The 18176-nt window shown below is 40.4% G+C and overlaps 1 protein-coding gene across 6 annotated transcripts in view; it reads left to right on the top strand.

Annotated features, from left to right (window-relative positions):
• The window catches only part of LOC127586138 (protein PRRC2A-like), a 105714-nt gene that overhangs the window by 11483 nt on the left and 76055 nt on the right, over window positions 1–18176 (top strand). For 5 of the 6 annotated variants that reach the window (XM_052043998.1, XM_052044002.1, XM_052044000.1 and 2 more), the window contains exons 2-3: window positions 11415–11590; window positions 16115–16292. In XM_052043998.1, the coding sequence (XP_051899958.1) occupies window positions 11476–11590; window positions 16115–16292 (293 nt within the window). In that variant the 5' untranslated portion in view covers window positions 11415–11475. Of the gene's footprint in view, window positions 1–9205; window positions 9289–11414; window positions 11591–16114; window positions 16293–18176 lie in introns of all 6 variants that reach the window. The other variant, XM_052043999.1, reaches the window with a different exon arrangement.

The following is an 18176-nucleotide window of genomic DNA, read 5'->3' on the forward strand; positions in this document are numbered from 1 at the left end:
TAGTGATATGTGGGAGGAAGGGGTTAGATAGTCTTAGGTGAGGTTTAAAGGTCGGCACAACATTGTGGGCCGAAGGGCCTGTATTGTGTTGTACTGTTCTATGATTCTATAGTACTACTGTCCCTTTCTATTCAGAATTCCATTCTGACGAGGCTAATAAGTGGCACTTCTTCAAGTGCCTTTTGAAAGCACACGTGCAGTGTTAACTCTCTCATACCTCAGCAAAAAGATTAAATCATTTCAAAAGAACAAGGCAAAAATGCAATTGTACTACAACTGACCAATGTACTGAACTGTGCAAGGTGTTTTGCAAATTTGAAAGAATGGCACTTGGAACTTCCATATGTTGCCTTTGGAAAGTATTGACTGGCCTTGTGCAGCATTAATCTGGTACGTCTGCTTGCTTCACCCAGTTAAAGCTTGCAGTCACACAGAGAATGGCTTTTACTGTTGTCTGTTGGTTGACGTCAGCGAGTAAGTAGGCAGCTGGCATCCTGACTCTTTTTCAGTCAGTCGTGTAGCACAGAAACAGGCCCTTCAGCCCATCACATCCAGGAAAACCATTTTGTCCAACTACACTCATCCCATTGGCCTGCATTAGGTCCATATCCTTCTATGCTTTCCCTAGTCCAGTCCATCTAAAGTGTAGTGATTTGTTTTTTTGATTTCATCACCTCCTTTGATAGTGAGTTTCGGATGTCAACCACTATGTCTGAACAAAAACTTTCCCCACAAATCTCCTTCCTCTCACCTTAAACCTATGCCCTCTTATTTTTGATATACCTAACATTGGAGAGGGAGAGGGGGAGGGTGGGGGCGGGGTGTAGATTCTGGCTGTCTGCTGCCTTTGCTCCAAGGAAAATTAGTCCAGCTTCTCCAGTCTCCCCCCTTAAGCAAAGTCCTCCAATCCAGGCAACATCCTGGTGAATCTCCTCTGCAATCTACAGTGCAATCACATCCTTCCTGTGGTGTGGCAACCAGAACTGCATACAATACTTCAAGGTCGGTTTAACCAGTGTTTTGTAAAATTGCAACATAACATTCTAATTTTTATATTCCCTGCCCTGACCTATGAAAACAAGCATGCAGTATGTCTTCACTACCTTACCTGTGTTGCTACTTTTAAGGAACAATGGACATGAACCCCAAGTTCCCTCTGTTCATCACCATTCCTTACTATATTGTTGACTATGTACAATGTCCTGCCCCTATTTGACTTCCCAAAATGCATTGCTTCGCGCTTTTCAGGATTAAATTCTCATCTGCTAATGCTCTGACCAACCTTCCATCCGATCTGTATCGTGCTGTAGCTGTGGACAACTTTCCTCACCATCCACAACACCACCAACTTTCCTCAGTGCCTTTCCTCTTTAAAATAATAACTGAAGGACTGCATTGGGGCATTCTTTAGATTGGAATTACAGGTGCAGTTCTTAATTAAAAGCCAAAATTCCTGTGAAATGTGGACGTCTGTAAAACTTCTGATTTGATCTTTGAATATTGAAAGTAAGAACTGGAAATGAGGTATTCAGGTGAGTGGAAATGTCTAGGACAAGGCATGATCATTTGGGGAACGATAGCTTCTTGTCTATAGATTGAAAGGAATTGTATAAATGAAAGTTGTCATCTTTGGATTCATAATTTGAAGTGGGCCTTCTGAAAGATACAATCAAATATGCCATGAATACACTACTCATTTCTACATGAAATTATAAAGTTCTCATTGCGTGTATGCCAGCTCCTGATGAGAGCAAGACTCATGGTTGTACAGGTGGCAATGATCTCTGCCCTGGTTAATGCTTCTGAGACCTGGGTTGCCTACATCAGGTATTTCAAGACGCGGGGGGTGGGATGGTGGGAGAAGGAAATACCACCAGCATTGTTTCTGCAAAACCCTCTTGATTTACCTGAACCAATGAGAGTGCCATGTCTCAGGCCAACATACCTAGCATTGAAGCCCTAGTTGCACTCAGCTGGGCAAGCCACATTATTTGCATACTCAGCATGATGTTCCCAAACAGACAGGCTGTTCCAAGCTCTGTAAAGGGAACAGGTTACAAAATGGAGAGAGGAAAAGATCCAAGTATGTGTTCAGTGTCTCCCTATAGGCATGTAACATCCCCATTGATTTCTAGCAATCTCTGTCCCATGACCACTCTAGGGGAAAGAAGCAGTCAGGATGGTATTTAGAACCTTGGTGTATAAGTAGCAGAAGGAGTGGGCCATCTCACAAACTACCTTTCCTATCCCCTGTCCCATCTGTGGAAGAGTCTAGTTCCCATACAATCAGTGTGGAAGAAAGTCGTCTTCGAGCCTTGGGGCTCAAGATGAGTAGGGGATTCCAATCATTTTTCTGAATGGACCTCCCATGCAAACTCTGTAACAGCACCCAGAGTCATATTACTTCTTATCTGCTCCTGATCAGTGTCTCTGTTACCTCAAGGCATGATTTTACCAATGCATTTCCAACCAGTTTGTCCTCCATAAACTTGAGTATATCCAAAAAATTGCTTCCTGTGACCTAATTTACATCATCCTGTTCACCTATTACCTGTGTTTTGCTGACCTGCTTGACTTGAAGACCTACAGCCTTTTAAAATTTTTTAAATTATCGTAGTTACTCAACGCTTGCAGATATCTCAACCCCTCATTCTGAGTACTTGGAAACTCCAGCTTTAATATCTCCATTAGGAAATGTGCCTTCAGCTAGAAAAACCCCAAATTGTGAAATTAACTCAAACTTTACAGTATCTTCTCTCATTTTCACTTTTTAAGATGCTCCTTAAAACATGTCCCTTTGATCAGTCATCAGCCCGTGTTTCCTTGTTTCTTTGTTCAAAAACTTAACTGTGAGATGCCTTGTGATAATGCTGCTACATTAAAGGTATTAAATTTTATTTTATCTGTGATAGCAACATTTTCTTCGTATCTAACGTTTGTTTGGGTAAACCTTGGAGATATGAAGAGCAAGTTTATCTCAGAGGGTGGTGGTTATATGGAACAAGCTGACGAAGGGGGTGGTAGAGGCAGATATAATTACAACACTTAAAATATGTTTGGACAAGAACGTGGAATGAAGGGAGCAGAGGGATATGAGCTGAATGTAGGCAAGTGGGATCAGTGTAGATAGGTATTGTGGTTGGCATGGATGTTGGGCTGAAGGGCCTGTTTCTGTGCTGCACAGCTCTGACTCTATGACCTTGCCTTTTGATGGAATCCCTTTCTCCCCCACCTACTCTACTATTTGATTAATATCTTGGTGGATTCCAAGGGCAACAGATCACTTGCTCAGACAGAAGGAAAATCAGAATTCCATTTGGATGCCAGTTTATTATTATTTTGGTTGGAGTTGCAGAATCCTTAAAGTGGATGGCTAACACTACCTTGACACAAGCATAGTGCTGGGCCTTGGTGACTATTTTCAAATATCTTAAAGTAACAGAGCATTTGTATAAAATCTTAAGTATTGTATGTAGTTGTAACATAAACAAGCACAGTAAGATCTCAGGTACGTATTGGATATTGACCAAGTAAGGCGTAGATTGATGACTTAGTAGGCAGGACATCAGGAATCAACCTTCTCGTCATTGAGCCACAGCTCTGCCAGGTTATCTGCAAGGTACTGTGGCATATCACTCTTAGCAAGAATTTCCCCACAACTGCTCTGTATAAGACAAGTATTGGTCTTGCTCAATGTCTTCTTTCAAGACAGTATCAATATCTGACACCAGAGAACTTGGTGATTGCTATATTGCATGAGTTGTCTTTTTCCCAAATAAGGTGTTAAAACTAAGGACCTTTTACCCAGATGTCATTCTTGTGCTACTTATCTGAAAGAAGTTGGAGAATTCTTCTAGCAACCTGCACAAACTTTGTCTCATTTCTTTTAATTTGTTCAACTATCTAATTGCTCTTTGTAGAATGTTGCTGTGTGTAAATTACCTATCTTGCAATGGTGAGGTTACTTCAGAAAATACTTGAGGCATCAAGCAGTTCTGCAAGAAATTGTGTAATTAGTTATTTCCCTTTCTTTAGTTTTTGCCTATTTTACCTTTTATTAGCCTTTGCCACCTTCAAGATTTTCTCTGGCGATACTCAGCTGAAAAGCTCCATTTTCTTGAATTTTCTGATGGCTGAATTCTTGAGAGGAACTGTGTGGCTCATTGAACTGCAGGTTTCCTATGGGCCTTCACTTTGTTATTGGGAAAACTGATATCTGGACACAACGAGGATGCTGTGTTTACTGTTAAAATGAAAGAATGGTTTGCGTGCTTTTTACTTATACTTTAATTTGGTGTGGTTCTTCAGTTTGGTATAGTTTAAAAGGCCAGCTCTTGCAGTGAAAGTTCCACTTGTAACTCAACACTTTGACCTACTTATTCTGCCTATCGTCTTGGGACAGAAGTGTCGGCCATGGCTTTGTGAGTAGTGCTCCGGTTTGACTTGAATGGTTCTGTGTTCAAACCTTTAAAATCTAGGCTGGTTTCCCAATGCAGAACTGAGGGAGTATTACTTGAGCAAGGTGTAGAGACAATGAACCACAACCTTTTTAATGCTCTCTGGTGGATTTAAGACATTCCATGGCATTATTTCAAAGAATAACAAAGTTCTTTTCACAATTCTGGCCATTATTTAACCCTTAAACCATAACATAAACACATGATAGGATCACTGTTTCTGTGCTTTTGTAGGATCTTAAATGGGTAAAAATTTCATACTGGGCTCTTTATTATCTAACTAACATTAGACATGTACAACTAACATATGGGAGAAGAAGCATTGCAAAGACAGCATCTCCTAAGAGTTCAGGGCACCCTCAGTAGTATATTGATATTTTTGTGCTCATCTCTGGAGTGGTACTTGGAACTTGTAGGCACCTTGGAGGCAAGATTGCTACCAGCAGCTGCAGCTAACGTTCCTCTCTGAAAATGGCAGGCAGGGTAAACTATCCAAGCCAGCAAGAGCAGTTTTCCTAAAGTTAAAGCATGTATTTGGGTGAATTTGAAAACTAATTCTGACCAATGCAGTACTTGCTATTTGAAGTGGTCGCAGAACGTTCTGTATTCCATATTTAGTGAATATGTTCACTAAGGCTAAGTACATAAATGATCAGCTAAATATAGGGGCGGTACAGTTGCACAGCAGTTGGTGCTGCTGTATCTCAACTCCAGGGACTTGAGTTTGATCTTGACTCTGCATATTCCACATGGACAGCATCCACATTTCTCTACGACCAGATGCTTTGGTTTCCTCCTACGTCTCAAAGGTGTGCTGGTCGGTCGATCTGTAGATTACCCTTCAGGGTACCTTAATAGCAAATAAAATTAAAGGGCAATTAATGGGCATGTGTGAGAGTAAATAAGTTGCAGGGGTACAGGGAAATAAAGGAATTGGTTTGCTCTCCCAGGACCCCACATGGATCCAAAGGGCCCTTTGGATTCCTTCTGTGTGGTTATAAGTTTTTACTTCATAAAAAGATAGGGTCTTGAGGTTACGAAGGATAATAGACTAAATGGCAATTCATTATTTCCATTGGGATAAAAAAAATTTTTTAAAAATTCATTTGTGAGGTGAGTGACCAGCAGAGTGTGATTACACCTCATGGTTTGTGGAGATTAGACGGGGACAGGATGATTTGTGATTCTCTGCTGCCATTATGGAATGCTAGTTGTCGATATGAATCCAAGATGGAACTCCTATTTCATTGCAGGTTTAACTCGTTGTGCTCTTGGATTTCAATAATCCCAAACTACAGGCTTTGTCAAATTGATGTAAACAATTTGTTGTCTGAAAATCTAGTGAAGTATTTGTAAGACTCCTTGCATGACTGGTTAAACGCTCATTGTGTATGCTAAGGTACTAGGCAGATTGAATTTCCATTAATAAAGCCTTTATGGCTGGTGAGTTTTAAGCTTGCTGCTGGATTTTATTACAGGCTTTTGGAGGTGGAGTTACACTTGACAAAGACAAACCCAAAGACTAACTTCCTTTTCAGCCCTTGACATACAATAGATTTTTAATACACCTCTCAACTCCTGAAGGCTGATGATTGTAGATGTTAGAAATCTAAATTAAAGCACAAGATGGGAAACATAGTTCATTTGGCAACTGGAGTGTTAAAATTGTCAGTTCTCACTCTGGAACTTGTACTTCACAATTTAAATTTTAAATAGGGGTGAAACTGCAGAAATGAAGCTACTGTGTGTGAGTATCAGTGGAATGATGATGCTGAATACTTACTATCTTGTACATGTGAACCTCAGCAGGTTGTTCAACCATTGGAGAGCATCAGAGCTGTGGCTGCTGCTCTCCTCATGGGCTGCTCACATACGACAGAACTTCTTGAGTTGAACTTGACGTTGGGTAAACTTTTTTTTCCAGTTTGGGAGAGCTGAAAGCAGTTCCACTGCCTCCATAATTCTCGTCACACCTCAACTGAAGAACAATCGGGGTACTAAGGAAAACCATGAGTTCTTAGTCCCAGCTGAAGTTGGGATACGCAGTTGTATGCAGATGACTTTCTGATGCACAGCCTCCCAGAAGTTAATACTATCAATCTGTTTGACTGTCATGGTACGACAAGCAAGCCAGGTCTTTGTCCTTTCAAGTTGAAAACCCTTTGTCAGAACAAAAGGTCTTTAACCTGAAATGTTAACTCTGTTTCTCTTCCCACAGATGTGGCCTGACCTGAGTATTTCTGGTATTTTTTTGGGTCTTTTAAAATCTTTTTTTCTATTTTACTGGTTTTTGTTCTTTCCTGATAGCCACATCTAGGCTGTGTGTGTGTTCTGGAAAAGAGATGGCAAATACTTAAATGGAAAAAAACTGTTGGCCTAGAGATCCAAGCCTGCACTTCCTAGACACCAGCAAGTAAGTGCATTGTAGAAAATGGGTTTTGTGCCTGACTTTAAGTTACTCAATTCTCCATTAGGTGATGTATCTGCCATGTGAGCTGCTGGACAGAGAAGTTTGTTCAAAAATCAATATATTTCCTTGTAGGGCTGGACTTTAGACCTTGTATAATATTACAGTGGCATTCTTTAGATTTTTGTGCGATCTTTAACTACCTTTTGGCTGTCTGGTTTTAATTCAATAATCCTCTAATTACAACATTCATTTAAGAGCAGAATCAATGATGCCTGATCAGTTCCACTTTAAACTGTATTCAGCTTTGCTCTTCAGAAAATTACTGGCAAATAACTGGTCCCTATGCATTATTACAATCACATGGGATTAAATGGATGTGGATCCTGTCTGCCACAGAGTGGGGTTGTGGTTTAATCTGCCACAGGCCTGGTTAGATAACTTGTGGTCTTTCATCATAGTGATAAAGATCCTGGAAGTAAGAGGAACTCCCATTTCGGTGGTTTTGTGTTCTTCCAGTGGCTGCTCTGACATTCAAATTGTTGTCTGCAGTGGAGTGTTTGTTTCTTTCTACAATTTATGCTCAAAATTATTAAACTTTTCCTCTTTTCCGTTGTACCACCTGGAGCTAAGAGAAATGACTGAGGCCATTTACAACTTGGAATTGCTCCCTCTTCCTTCTGTTACCCTTCATGCAAAGCTGCAATGACTTAGTGGCAAAATCTAGTGTGTAAACCATTCCTACTTCAATTACTGCTTTGCATTCTGTGTTCTTGGAGGATGTCACCACTGAGCTCTGCGGCCAATGAAATTTTACTGCATCTGCCTTTCTATTTGCTAGACTCTATCCACTACTGCGTAGCAAAAGAGACAGAGTATGTCACTTATCCCGGGAGGAGCAAATCAACTGAGAGTCATCCTGTTGATCACTCACTGGTGGAGATGGTGTGGTGGGTGGGAGAGGTATAAATTGCATAAGAACTAGATTGGGTGTGACTGTGGTTCATTACAAAATAGTGTAGCTTTTAACATTGGCATGAGGTTGTGTGCTAAAAGTAACCACTTAACCAAAGTAAAGTTTTCAAAATGGTTGAAAAATGATCATTCACTTTTGGCTTTGGGGGTATTATTTAGAATTTAACACTAGTGCTGGATGTTTTTTTTTACTAAACTCAGTTTTGTAATGTTGCTTCTGAGGTCTGGGGTAGATATGATAATCATTTTTTGATAATCTGCATTCAAAAAAATGTTGCCGTTTTAGAAAATGTTTGTGCTTTGGAGGAAGTGATTCCTTTTGCAACTTGATGGTGACTTTCCAATAGCAGAATTTTCTGACTGTCTTTGGTATCCTGTTTAACTCCAGGCTTTAAGAACATAATGGCTCCTTGCACCTGCTCCTATTTTTTTTATTATCAAGTGGCGGAATAGGCTCAACTGGTGTATGGCCTATTTCTGTCTGTACTAATGTTCTATGCCATTCAGTACAGTGCAATCAGTCTACAATCTCCGAATTCAGTGATATTTTCACTGCTCAAAAACATAACAAATTTGGTCCTGAATATAGTCATTGATTGTGCAAAATGGATCAGTGATGCTGCTTCAGTCCTTTCCTGTCAGTGATGCTCCTTCAGTCCTTTCCTGTCATTCCTCAAGGGTTTGTCTTGGCTTGTTGTCCTGGCATACACTGTACTTTAGCAGTATCATTCATAAGTCTGAGGTCAGCTTTCACAAACATGAAGGCAGCTTCAGCTTTGTCCCGTCATTACTCTGAACTGTCAATCATAGTGCTTTCCAGTGTAGAGTCCAGGATGAAGATAAATTTCCTACTGGCTTGATGTTAACACAACATGCTTGACTTGATTAAATGTTGCATCCACATCTCTCCTTGCACTTGGTGGTTGGGAATTGTGTTTGATGTTGAGCTTCAGACTGGGGTAATTGTGTGATAATTCCATATTTCTTTAGTTTAATTTGCTTTTTAATCATATCATTCCTTTATTCCAGGCGACAGGTGCTTGCAGATAAGGAAACTAATGCAGCTAATTAGCAAAACAGGTGTGCGCCATGGGATTCTTAATTCTGCTGAAACTCGTAGGGATACAGATTTAAAGCTTTTCCTTCCTCTTTAGTTGGTAGTTGTGGCTGCAGGTTCTGGAATGCATAATATGCAGGTTGTGTGTTTGTTGTATGGGGGTGCTTACTCTGGCAGTGAAGTCGGCCTCTTGACTCCAATTAGCAGGAAAATAGAGCCATTCTTACAAAAGATATAACCATAAATAATTCTGATTAGGGTTATGCAGGGTCACGACCTGAAACGTAGACTATCCTCTTGCCTCCACAGATGCTGCTTAACCCGCTGAGTTCCTCTAGCAGATATTTTTCTGCTCCAGTAATTCTGATTAGCTGTTCACTATTTTTCTGGAGGTGAGGTAAAATTTAAAATTATTTAAAGAATATTAAGGTATCTTAACCTAGTTTTAACTATTTTTTTCTGTTTTATGTTCAACCTGGTAAAATACAGATGAAAAACTGTATGTATATGTGTGTGTGTGTGTGTGTATGTGTGTGTGTGTGTATATATATATATATATATATATATATATGAGAGAGATCTATCTTTATTTTTTTCCTCAAGTAATGAAGACTAGGAGATCTGTTTCCTGCCTGCTATCTAGAAAAAGCCTATTTCTGACTTTTATATAAAAATCAATGTTTTTTTGATTGGTATATGTAAGATGGAAATTAAATCAAAAAATCCAGGTTGTATTATTATAACTCTTCTATAACAAACCATAGTTGTTTAATTATCAGCTTAGTTGTTTCTGTGTGACAGGGCAAGTGTCCATATATTGATGTCATGTAAGTCAATTTAGGGGAAGAAGGGAGGAAGATATTTGTTTTAATTGTCTGTGCTTTGCACTGTTTTCCATTACATTGACTTTAATACTTTTGTTTAACTAAATTTGCACCTTCCTCACTTGTCTTTGCCCAAATCACCAAACTTGCCTTCAAAGGTGACTGTACAGCAAACAGTTGTGGCTGAAAAGTGAGGTGACCGTGAAATTAAACTTTCCATTCTCCTCCCCAGGCAAAAGTGTTTGGCAGATAATTACCCTTAAACTGTATACGTGCAGAATGCGTATCAGATGTAATTCAGTGCAGAATTGAATGCTTTGACTTAGTGATAGGAGGCAGAAGATAGTGGTGGAAGGGTTTTCTTTTTGATTGGGAGATCTGTAATAAGTGGTGCACTGCAGAGATTGCTCTTGGGACCATTGTTGTTTGTCATTTATCTAAATGATTGGTGGACAGATTAGTAAATTTGCTGATGACAAAAAAAATTGGTGGAGTAGTAGATAGTGAAGAAGTTGTGAAAGGATACAGAGGAACATGGATCAATTGGAAACTTGGGTGGAGTGGTGGCAGGTGGAATTAAATCCAGACAAGTTTGGGGTAATGCTTTTTTTTTCATGTTAAGTATTAACAGGACATGTAGAGTAAATGCCAGGAATCTCAGGAGTGTTGAAGTACCAAGGGTCCTTTGAGTGCAAGTTCATAGCTCCCTGAAAATGATGACACAGGTGCATGGGGTAGTAAAGAAGGCATTTAGCATGCTTGTCTTTGTAGGCCAAGGTATTGGTATAAGAGTTAGGATGTCATGTTGCAACTGTACCAAACATTGGTCAGGCTGCACTTCGAGTATTTGTGCACAGTTCTGGTCGCCACACTACAGCAAGGATGCGGTAGCATTAGTAAGAGTGCAGAGGAGATTCACCAGGACATTGCCTGGAATGGAGGGCTTGTAAGGAGACAGTGGATCGGTTGGGTTTATTTTCACTGGAACGTAGGAAACTAAGGGGTGACTTTGTGGAGATTTATAAGGGGCATAGAGTAGATGGTCAAGAGTCTTTATTCCTCAGATGGGGATGTCTAAAACTTGAGGGCATAGGCTTAAGGTGAGAGCGGAGAATTTTAAAGGATATCTGAGGGGCAGGTTTTCCCCACAGAGGGTGGTATTTGTATGGAACGAGCTGCTGGAGGAAGTGTTAGAGAAAAGCACAATTACAACATTCAAAAGACATTTGGATAAGGAAGGAGTAGAGGGATATGGGCAAATGAGATTGGTGTACACAGGCATTATGGTCAGCATGGACGAGCTGAACCAAAGAGCCTGTTTCTATGCTGTAGAGCTCTTGACTTTTTCCTCTACTCCTTTTGCACCTTTTTACTCCAGATTGGTCAGAGCACAAATAACCTGACGAGATTTCTAGTGTATGCTTGTGTACATCTTTTAAACTGTCAGTAAACTACATTACCCAGAGAGTTGGGGGATTCTTGTGATTGGCCTCTGAATTGATACCTGGGTGGATACTGCTCAACTGGTTGAAATCAGGTAAATGAGCACAGCCATGGAATTTAACCAAGGGTCTTTGTAATATGTGCAACTCCATCTCACATTCACTTAAAATTATGCTGTCGATATATTTGAATGAATGTTTTTAGTTAATCTTTCAGCAGCATATCTGAATATTATCTCCCCTTTGTTGTAGAAGGAGGCACGTTTCGAGGGGTGCCTAAAGGAACCACCGTACTCAATGACCTTCCAGCGAGATGTCAGATCGTTTGGGGCAAACTGCAAAGGGAAAGGATGGAAAAACCAAGTACTCGTCACTCAACCTGTTTGATACTTACAAAGGAAAGTCCTTAGAAACTCAGAAGCCTACAGGTAATCCGAGAGGGAGATTACTGTGTGATTGTTAATCAAGCCTGCAAGGACTTGTTCCTGCTAGTCTTTGTTTGTGTTTATTCCTAGGAGAGCTTGTGGTCAGATAAATTATCCAGCTAGTAAATCTACTAGACTTGTTTCAGTGTGCTGTGAGGAAAAACACTTTCTTCCTCTTCATGAAAACTTCAGAAATGAAGCAAAGCCAGATTCTGGCCCTGTACACTTTCACTTCTATGGCAAGAGGTCACTTGGCTGGCTTTCTTCTCCAACCCCTGTCCCTCCCCTCCTCCCTCGGCTTTGGTATGTGTCAGTTTTTGCCATGGTGCCAGACAACGCAACAACAGCTTGCATTCAAACAGCATAATGGTGCAATTATAGTGCTGCTGCCTCACAGTCCCAGTCACCAGAGTTTGATCCTAACTTCCAGTGCCATCTGTGTGGAGTTTGCATGGGGGTTTTCCCCAGGTGTTTGGCTTTCTTATGAGTTGTGTGGAATAATGGGTAAATTAGTGACTCTAATTTTCTTTTAATTTAGAGAATCAGGAGAGATGTTCATGGAAGTGTTGGGAAAAATAATATGGGATTTGTGTGTCTGGTGTGTGGATGTAGTGGGCTGTAGGACCTGTTTCCAAACTCCTTTGACTCCATGACCTCTTTTGCATAAGAAAACATTCAATAGCACATCAAACAAAACTTGACACTAAACTGCACACGGGGATATTTGTACAGAGGTAGGTTTTAACAAGCAACTTAAGGTGGTCTAAAGAAGTTTAGAGAAGGAATTCCACAGCAGCAAAATGAATTCAGTTGATCAAGTAATTTGGACAATTGAAGAAACACATCTGGCATCCTCTGAGTCCAAATGCCACATGATATCTTGGTGTTGGAGCCCTTACAGATGTTGTGGGGTTCCTAGTCTGTTCCTCTGCTTTGCTTTTTGGGCATATTTATTGTTTTGAGACCATTTGATGCATTGTTTTAGGCTATTACTAACCACAAGGAGCCACTGGATTAAGCCTTTCATAGGAATATCAATATTGAGGATTGGAGTCCTATCAGAAAAATTTGCACAGCCTCAAAATGCATTAGATTCCTTTCTCTTTCTATTAGCATATTAGTGGTGGACTAACTGAGCCCAGCAATACAGTGAAATAAGCAGATGAGTGTGATATATAAAAGAACTTAATAAAAACACCAGCAAAGATTAAAAGATATGAAACTGGGGGAAGATCACATTTCATTAAATTGTCAAGTTCCTGTTGTCATTTTCAAATTAAATGTTATATGATGTCATTAACTAGTGTTCAAGTATCATTCTGCATATATTAATGCGTTGCAGAACGTTTTACCAAAGATAAGTGTTATAATTGTGTTTAGCCCCATCAGCTCATTTTCTAGTCTGAGTCACTAATTCTCAGTTGGGGACAAGACCTTGCTAAATGCACCTCTCCTTCCTTCCAATCCTTTTGTCAGAAAACAGGACATTTTAGCTGTTTCTGTAGCTGAGACCAAGGATAGATGAAAGCCGAGATGTTCAATCTAAACAGCTTCATTTTTGTCTGGTGGGCTGAATGGTCTTCTTTCTGTGCTATTGAACCTTCTCAGCCAACCAAGCACCATAACCATTATAACACGATGCCAATAATCATTGTGATTAATACTGTAGCTTAGATTGTCAACTCTTGTCAACTTCCACTATTGGTTCACCAACATGTCTATTCTATTAGCACATTGGTTTCCCAAGGTAGAAAGCAAGGAGACACAATCAATGAGATGCTTCCCAGTTTCAGTTAAATGGCTCTTCCTAACATCTCTAGTTTTGTTTTTATAATAAAAATATTTGAGTATCTTTTTTTTTATACAAAGGTCACAATAATGTCCTTTTCCTCTCAAGTAGTGCTCTGTGTCCTGGAGGTGAACCTACAATTTCTGGAGTCTCTGGGGTGGTTGCTTGAGAGGTTATGCTGAAACTATAAAATGCTATTTAGACTTCAGCCAAAGTATTGTATGCAATTCTGTCACAAAACTACAAGCAAGATGTGATGACACTGGAGAGGATACAAAGGATGTGCTGCTTGCTCTGGATAATTTTAGTTAAGAAAGGGGTTTGATCAAATTGGGGGGCTTTTGTCTTGATAGCAAAGGAGACTGACCTGATGTCAAATTAGGTGCTTAAAGAATTGAGGCCGGGCACAATGAACAGTAAGGACCTTTTTCCTTTGAGGAAGAGGTTGTAAGAACATAGAACACTACAGTGCAGTACAGGCCCTTTGGCCCACAATGTTGTGCTGACACTTTATCCTGCTTTAAGATCTATCTAACCCTTCCCTCCCACATAGCTCCCCATTTCTCTATCATTCATGTTGTAAGTTGGCATCTATTTAAAGTAATTGGGGAAAGGAGGGATAAAAGTTTCACTGAGGCTGGTGGGGATTAGTAACTCACTGCCAGAAAGTGTGGTGGAAGCAGATTCTCTCTGATACTTAAATAAAAAGCTCTGACCCCATGAACCACCATAACCAGAACAGACTGAGACCTGAGGTGTGAAATCTAGGCTTCATTCTTGGCTGTTGGGCTAAGTGACCTCCTTTCTATGCTACAGATTTGTATAATAAAGTCGTACTGCACAAAAACTGGCCCTTTGGCCCAACAGATCCATGCTAACCTCTGCCCATCTCTACTAATCCCATTTGCCCATATTGGGTCCATATCCTTCCAAGCCTTGCCTGTCCAATGCCTCTTAAATGTAGTGATTGCATCTGATTCCATCACCTTCCTTTGGCAGTGCATTCTAGATGCTTTCTCCTCTGATCACCTTTTAAAACTCCTTCCTCTTGCCTTAAACCTATGCCTGCTTGTTTTTGATGCCCCTACCATGGCATATTCTGGATATCTACCTATCTTTCTATTTTAATACACACTTTGGCCTCCTCCACCCTTAGCAAGGCAAGCCCAGCCTATTCACACTCTCATAACTAAAGTCATCCAATCCAGGCAAAATCCTGGTGAATCTCCTCTGTTTTCTCACCAGTGCAATCACACCCTTCCTGAGTTGTGGCAACTTGACCTGCACGCAAGACTCCCAAGTGTGGTTTAACCAGTATTTTGTAAAGTTGCAACACGATGTTCCAACTTTCATATACTGTTTCCTGACCTAAGAAGGCAAGCATGCCTTATCATCTTCACCACCCTATCTACCTGTGTTGCCACTTTTAGGGAACTATGGACTTGGACCATTGGGTCTCTCTGTTCATCACCCTACCATTTAACATATGTATGTCATACTCCTATTTGATTTCCCAAAATGCATCACCTTGCACTTGTTAGGATTAAATTCCACCTGCCAGTGGTCCAGCCAACTTTCTATCTGGTCTGTATTCTGCTGCAGCCTAAGACAAACTTTGTTATACACCACGCCACCAATTTTCATGTCATTTGCAAACCTGTTTGTCTTATGAATCCCATAGAGTTAGCAGCCTTTGAAGAATTACTATTCATTTCAATTTCATTCTCCCTCTGTGTCTGCACAGTTGCTCCACGTTATTTTGTCGAGTGGTTGAGAGGATTGAAAGTACCAAAAAGTACTAACTACTTTTAAACCTTTGCCATGTCCTGCTGTGTTGAGGCAGGAAAATGCCCTGATAGGAATGGACACCTAAAGTAACTACTTCATCTGGGCTAAAGCAAGTGATAAACCCACTTTTATTGCCAAATAATGTTATCATTTTGGTGGTTATATTTTGGCTCTGCAGTGGTGTCCTCTTACTTTAAACATTCCATCTGCTAATCTGTTATGTAGTTGTCGTCTTTTAGCTCTTTCAGAACCTGTCAGTTCATTATAGGTGGGTGAGCAGTTCCCCTTCTGATAGAAAGAGTGCCTGAGAAAGAGTTAAGTTTATTCCTCCTTTGAGGATTTTTCACTAGTGCAGCATTAACCAAACTTGCTTCATGGGTGCCAGGGGAAAAAGCTTGCACCAGACTTTTTGAATCACACAGGATACACAAGATTTGGATGCAAAATGAAAATCCTAGAAGAGCTTTGTTTTTAAACATGACTATTTAGGCACTGAGAAACTGAGTCCTGTTGGAGCTTGGATTGGCTAATGGAAACCCAGGATCAAAACTGAGTCATTGTCACTCTGTAGCTTCGTACACACGAAGCAGTACAGTTGCTTACTAAATACCAGGCATTTTCAAAAAATAGTGAGGATAGTGGGTTGTATGTAATTCCAATCAAAAAATTGCACCATTGGTTAGACTGCCACTATTTGATTGTGTCTGTCATTAACCCACAACCTGAGGGTCCTATAAGGCTGTGCCTTGTGCTTTTTAATGGCTCATGCTTGCCCCTATTAATACATTTGATATTCTGTGCAGGTCTAAGCTTCTATAATTCCGTTCGTTTTCCCAAATGAAATAGTTTTAGGACATGTCTTTTCACTCTCTTTCCACTACAGTGTTTCCTTAGCAAGGTACGTGATCTGATTGCTCATGAGTTTTTTTTGCTTTTTTTCTCTTTGACAGTCACCGCACGTCATGGATTGCAGAGTCTCGGTAAAGTTGCCGCAGCTCGGCGCATGCCACCCCCTGCAAACCTGCCAAGCTTAAAAGCAGAAAATAAAGGCAATGACCCTAATATTTCTTTAGTACCCAAAGACGGAACAGGATGGGCAAGCAAGCAAGAATCGCAAGACCAAAAGAGGTAAGCATTTTGACTAGGATTTTGTGAATGGACATACCTGTACAATTTTCCACATTGTCAGGTAGATGCCAGTACAATAACTGTACTAGAACAGCTTGACTAGAGGTGCAGCTGGTTATGGAGAGCAAGTCTGAAGTACTCAAGCTGGGATGTCATCTGGTTCCATGTCCTTTGTATCCAATGCTCCCAGTTGTTTCTTGATATCATGTGGAGTGAATCAAATGGCTGGAGACTGGTGAGGATCTCGGGAGGAACCTGAAAAGCATCATAAATTTGGAACTTGTTTTAATGTGGTTGTGAATGTTTCAGCCACTTTAGCCCTCATGTTCTGGGTTCCTCCATTGTTGAGGATGGGCAGGTCCATGGAACCAGATCCTCCTGTTGACCATTTAATTGACCACAATTCACGATTATGGTAGGATTACAAAGCTTCGATCTGGTCTGTTGGTTGTGAGGTCACTTAACTCTGTCTATTGCATGCTGTTTTTATTGCTTACATGCAAGTAGTTGTGTATTACTGCTTCACCTCACTGATGAAACATGAGCAGTCCAAGGAATGAGAAGACAATAAACCTGAAGAAGCTATCCCTTTGATCATCCCCACTCAATCTTATTGCTGTCTTTTTGTTTCCTTCCTTGAGTCAATTAACTCGTGTGCATCTTCTGCTTCAGTGTCACATCTGGTTTATATTCTCACTTGAAGTGCTGGTTTTGCAAAGTACGTTTCTTGTCACATACTCCTAACTTGTATCAATCTGCACAAATTAAAAATCAAACCAATTAGTTTACATAATATATCCGGATACGAGTTGGATTCAGTAATTTATGCTTTACCTCCATCCATTCATGAGAGTTCATTGTGATCTGTTCCTGCTCGTGTTTCTCGTTAGTTCTAACTTTCAGTTTTAAACCACTTGATAGAACCCAGATTAATGGCAAATCCAGTTTAGATCTGTAAATGGCACATTTAGGATTTATTACAAAATTTCCTCATCAAGGTGTATGAAGCTCCTGGAGAAAGCAGAGGACCTGGGAAAAGCTCTGCCTCAGTGGGAAAATATTGCATCATTCTGGATGGATGAGCTAAGCTTGATCACATAGCCATCTCGTCCATCAGAATTCATTTGCTACTTGCAAATTCCTCTTCGCTTTTGTAATCATTTGGTTTAACTGTTCCCACCTTTGCTATTTTAACAAAGTTATTATTACATTTATTTTGAACACTATTGTTAAAATAGCATGCTAGGCAGTTTCACCTTTGCTCATTGCAAAACTTTTTTTTAGTCTACATTGTTGGCTTGGGCATGGAGGATTGGCAATTGGTTTATTATTGTCACATTTACCAAGATACAATGGAAAAGCTGTTTTGCATGCCATCCATACATAAGTACGTCAAGGGAGCATAAAGGGAAAAGCAAATACAGAATGCAGAATATAGTGTTAGAGAGAGTGCAGTGCAGGCAGACAGTAAGGTGCAAGGGCCATGACAAGGTAGATGGTGAGATCGTGTTTGAACAGACCTTGATCAAGAGTCTTATGACAGCAGGATAGAAGCTGTTCTTGAGCCTGGTGGTGCATGTCTTCAAGCTTTTATATCTTCTGCCCGATGGAAGGGGGTGAGAAGAGAGAATGATCAAGGTGGGAGGGGTCTGACAGCAGGTTCAAGTCGTGCTTCAGACTCTTGTCGATTTTTACAGGTGCACTGTAGAAAGCCTCTTATCTGAATACATCATAGCTTGGTGTGGCAACTGCTTTGCCCAAGACCACACGAAATTGCAGAGTTGTGAATGCAGCACAGTCCATTATGCAAACCACCCTCCCTTCCATTGACTCCGTCACACTTCCTGCTGCCTCTTGAAAGCAGTTAATGTCATTAAGGATCCC

This window comes from Pristis pectinata, chromosome 34 (genome assembly GCF_009764475.1).
Source record: "Pristis pectinata isolate sPriPec2 chromosome 34, sPriPec2.1.pri, whole genome shotgun sequence".
Taxonomy (NCBI): domain Eukaryota; kingdom Metazoa; phylum Chordata; class Chondrichthyes; order Rhinopristiformes; family Pristidae; genus Pristis; species Pristis pectinata.